General features: G+C 41.3%; 1 protein-coding gene across 1 annotated transcript in view; it reads left to right on the forward strand.

Moving 5' to 3' along the window:
• Positions 1-1,011: 1,011 nt before the first annotated feature.
• ugl (ureidoglycolate lyase) overlaps positions 1,012-4,827 on the forward strand; it is a 9,549-nt gene continuing 5,733 nt past the window's right edge. The window contains exons 1-6 of the mRNA XM_008289876.1: positions 1,012-1,128; positions 1,206-1,424; positions 2,604-2,694; positions 2,792-2,868; positions 4,061-4,171; positions 4,581-4,640. Coding sequence (XP_008288098.1) covers positions 1,012-1,128; positions 1,206-1,424; positions 2,604-2,694; positions 2,792-2,868; positions 4,061-4,171; positions 4,581-4,640 — 675 coding nt within the window. The remainder of the gene's footprint in view (positions 1,129-1,205; positions 1,425-2,603; positions 2,695-2,791; positions 2,869-4,060; positions 4,172-4,580; positions 4,641-4,827) is intronic.

A 4,827-nucleotide genomic window follows, 5' to 3' on the forward strand; every position in this document is an offset into this window, starting at 1 on the left:
GTCTGATTTCTTCAAACTACACAAAAGTCGAGCCTGAAGCGTTTAAGGCCTCGAACAATGAATCCCGGGAGTGAGATGAGTCTCCAGTCACGACTAGTAGGCATGAAAGTGGATCCAGGACAAGGTGTAGAAGTCTACTTTCTTCTTGGTAGGAATTTTTTGCCCAATGATGCTATTTAAAAAAAAAACAAAAACGGCTACCCCAAATTTAACTGATTACCAAAAACATCCTGTATGATGCTTTACAGTGTAGTTTTTTTTTTTGTTTTATGTACTGACAAATAATTAAATTATCAAAATAAATCCTGAACACAACCTACAGGACTCCATTATAATGTTTTTAGGATTCTTTTTAAGGCCTTTATTTGGCAGCTGGTCGTGAAAAAAGAGGCAGAGAAGGCATTTTCTCTTCAATGTTTAATTTTTATTAAACTCATGACAATAAGTCCGTAGACAACGACTCAGTGAAGCTGTCGGCTCTTCCATTCTGGGCTCTGCAGCTTTACTATCTGTTGTTTCAGACGTGTTTTTGCAACAGCAGGCAGTTGCTCTCCGTGAAAACGCTCTGATAAACCTGCTGTACATGTATTGTGATGGCTGAGGAGCCATATGGTGGAGACCAACTTAAATCTTTTTGCTGGGTGTAAGCATGGCTTCAACTAAAACATGGCGTTGCTCTTCTGGATACATTAACTGTTTGCTAACGTGCTCATACATCAGAGTTGTGTTTACAGGCTGCTCTGTTGTCACCAAAGAGTTAGTAAAAGCAGGTTTATGTGCCAGAGCGATGTGGAAACAGTTCAGTGTTGAGTCTCCTCTGGGAACATATGCAGCATCATTATGTCTGTTCACTTGTAATGAGTCCACAGTGTTGAATCAATTCTTCTGAAGTTGATACAGGTTCTCTCCATCAGCAGGTCTCCTGGAATTAGCACCATCAACCTTCATAAACCCAAATCACACAGACTATGATGAGAACGTAAACCTTCTTGTCCACAGGGTTTGGTCAGCATGGAGCTGTCTCCTCCTCCCTCTGGCCTGGTAGCAGAGTACGCCGCACTTTTCACCCCAGACTCGCTTCACTTCCTCCGTGAGCTGATCTCCACATTTAATGACGAGGTGGATCAGGTAAGACGGCTGAAAAGCCCTTTCACGGTGAAGGATTGAAGAATGACTCAGGAAGCCCCTTTTTGCCTCCACTTCAGATCCTGCGGTTGAGAGTGTCCAGAAAGGCCCATCTGGATCTCTCAGGTGACTTGCCAAACTTCCTGGAAAGCACCTCACATATCAGGAGAGACCCAGCCTGGAGGGTGCTCCCCGTCCCCCCGAGGCTCCAAAAGAGACATGTGGACGTTGGGGATCTCGCCCCGTGCGATACTCAGCGCTTCATTAAAGCTCTCCAGTCACCAGCACAAGGCCTACAGGTACCTCACCTTTACCGTTTGGTTATGAGTGCCTTAATATAGAGATGGGTGACTGATTAAAGGGTCCAATTGTCCCCATAGAGCAAAGAGTCACTGCAAATCAATACAAAGTAGTTCTGAATGATCACCATAATCCTGCGGTGAACCACTTCCTTCTTGGTGGATGAATTTATGCCTGCTGTCATCTGCTACCATTATACAGGATATATAACACTGTTGAAGAGGAGCTGGTGGTGCCGTTTATCCACACTGCCCTATTAAAGTATTAAACCACAATTATAGATCTGTTTTCACTGCTCTTAGACAGACTTAGCTGGTATCCACCCTCTTTTCTATTTTTGTACACAAATTAAAAACATGTGAATTTATATGTTTTTTGGGATTTTGTTGTTTTTTGCACTACACTTGTCTTTTGAGTATCAAAATGTATTTGTGGATAGTTTCATGCAGTTTTCAATCTGTACAACACCCCTATATGTCAGCTTCTCTGTAAGCAGTGGTTCTTGTGTGGAAATGTAAAAATATTTTCCTTTTCTGGGGCAGTGGAAGAATAAAGTTGACTTTTCTTCATCTGCCTTTCTCAGTTTGAACAAATGCAAAACTTTGTGTGCAACAGAATGTTGTGTACACACCATGCTAAAGGTCGACATGTTAGCATTTAGCTCAAAGAACCACACAGCCACTGAGGACCCAGTACAGAACCATCACTCTGGTTCGCTGCCAATGTTTCCCAGCAGCCACTTTTGTTGCCCACAGAACATTTTTCCTCATCATAAACTGTAAACACGGTTGTTTTTTTAATGTGTTCTGAGCTGTAATTCTTGGAGGTTTCATATTTATGAAACGTCCCTGGCACATAAAAAATGAGCCATCACAATGCAAAGTCTATGGAATGAATGGGAAACTGCCAGTAACGCACATGTCTAGTGTCCAACACAACACAAAACCTGGAAACTAGAAAACCTTTATTGGTTCATCTGCTCAGAGAATCATTTGCATTCCAGTGTGTAGGACTCATTTGTGAGTCCAGTTGTCCTTCATATGTCCAACAGAGATGCTGGCAGGCCTGCTGACTCCTGACTATGGTCTTGTTCAGAACTTTTTCTTACTTTTCTGTTGCCTCCATTGTGCTTGTAGCGCCACTGTAGCTTCAGCAGAAATCCTTTCTTGTTTCCTCAGGTTGATTTCGACGACGGAAACTGTCCGACATATTACAACCAGATCAAAGGCCTTCACAACGTCGTTAAGGCGGTGTGCAACCAGTTCCATGGTGAGTGCTTTACTTCAGCGTTTTCCACGTGTCGATGCAGCTGCTTCAGTTTGACTAAAGGATCACTGTTCATCCACCTCTCTCCACATGTTAACAGATGCTCCACACATATCTCAGGCTCCGGTTCTGATGCTGCGTCCTCGTGCATGGAACATGCTGGAGCACAACATGATGGTCAGCTTGCATTTTTACTTTTTTTTTTTAAACCTAACTTCACTCTTTTGTTATTAATTGCAAGTTTGGATATAAATCTTTGTGATAAAAGTGGGTAACTGGCACATCACAAGCCTGAGTCTATGACGTCCTCAGCATGATGACATGTGGAGTAAGTTGATGAGGTGTGAACTCCACAGGTGCAGCGCTGAATCCTCTGATCCAGTCTGTCAGCTGGACTGTTCACTGCTTGTTGTTCCCCTGACCTCTTCATCACATTCTCTGTCTGCTCTCCCATAAAAGCAAAGACGTCAAGTAATCAGTCAGAAGAGTTTTTTATGATTGAAAGTCTCTCTGAGTAAAGGATTCAGAATTTTGACTTTAACAAAAGGTCGTATAAAAACACAATATGTGAGAAAACTATCACAGTTTTCTACAAAAAAATGCAGAAAAATGCTGTAATCTTATTAATTTTAGGAAGTATTTACTTTTGTTTTTGTGGTGGGATTCATTTCATGTGGACACAGCTGGACCTTTTCACTGCTCAGTGGGAGCCACTCTGAGTTAAATGACAGTCAGCTTGGAAAAAGCATTTAAAAAGTTTTCTTGTCTGATGAAACCCAAACTTAGCTATCGAACACCAGGTGCTGCTCATCACCTCTTAATGACATTCTGTGGAGGAGCATAGCAGCAGCAGCATCATGCTGTGGGGGGGCGGGGCTTACCAGCACCAGGACAGGTAGACGGGTCAGAAATGAGGGAAAGATGAATAGAGCCGGATACAGAGAAAAAAGAATCCACAACAAAACAAACAAACACACATTTTCATTTGGTCATTTTGCATTAATGAGTGCAGAAATAATATTTTTAACATTAAATTAACACAACAGCACAACGAGGTGTCTGCATGCTTTTTGTGACGTAGTTCTTATTAAAGTTAGACCAGTTTCTCTGAGGGGTTGCTGTAACACATGGAAACAAGTCCAGTACATCCACACAACACACAGACTGCAGCCCAATAAAAATGAATATAATAATAAAGGCTTCAATGTGAAGGGGGAACAAAATGAGACGTATGGGTCAAACAATCATTGAAATGAGAGAGAACTTAAACTATAATTAAGGAACATGTCCACTGGATGATTTCAAAAATGATAATTGGAATAAAACTCCATAGATAATGAAGTTATTCTCTGTTTTTTTGGTCCCTCAGGTGGAGGGAAAAGAGGCTCCTGGTCCTCTCTTTGACTTTGGACTTCTCATGTTTCACTGTGGAAAGAAGCTGTTTGAACACCAGAGTGGACCGTTTTTCTACCTGTCAAAAGTAACTACAGACACACACACACGAAGCAAACTGAGCTTTCAGCCAAACTGTGTACTACGTATATGCTGTAAAGTGTTCAACCTTTTGATTCTTAACAAACACTTTGGAGCTGCTTATTATTAATTAATCATGTGGATATTATTATTATTGTTGTTGTTATATTGTGGACTGTATTACTGAGGTAAACTTGTTCTGTACATAACTGTATATCATCTCCTTGGCTTTTTAAAGAATAAAGTCACCCTAATAACTGCTAAAATGACCATTTTCTCATCATTTCTGGTGGCCAGAACAGGAAAATGCATCTCTGCAATGTAATATTTCCAACGTAAACGTTTTAAAGGCCAGATTCCTGTCTGAACATAACTTTGAGCAGTTTGGCTTCATACTGTTTCTCTGTGTTTTCCAGGTGGAGAGCTTCATGGAGGCCAGACTGTGGAACAAGATATTTGTGTGGACACAGCAGAAGGTCAGCGTGAACACACATACTATGAGTCTAACGTTTTTTAAATCCTATTTTATATGAATGTACAGTGTTGTGAAGACAGCTCCGAACATGCCTCGTAAATGAAAAGAAAACGGAGGAATCACACAAAGGTTTGTTGTTGGACACCATCTTCCAATTACTGTCAGTCATGCAGCCTCTGCTTACAGTC

Source organism: Stegastes partitus, unplaced genomic scaffold, assembly GCF_000690725.1.
Source record: "Stegastes partitus isolate 25-593 unplaced genomic scaffold, Stegastes_partitus-1.0.2 Scaffold642, whole genome shotgun sequence".
Classification (NCBI taxonomy): domain Eukaryota; kingdom Metazoa; phylum Chordata; class Actinopteri; family Pomacentridae; genus Stegastes; species Stegastes partitus.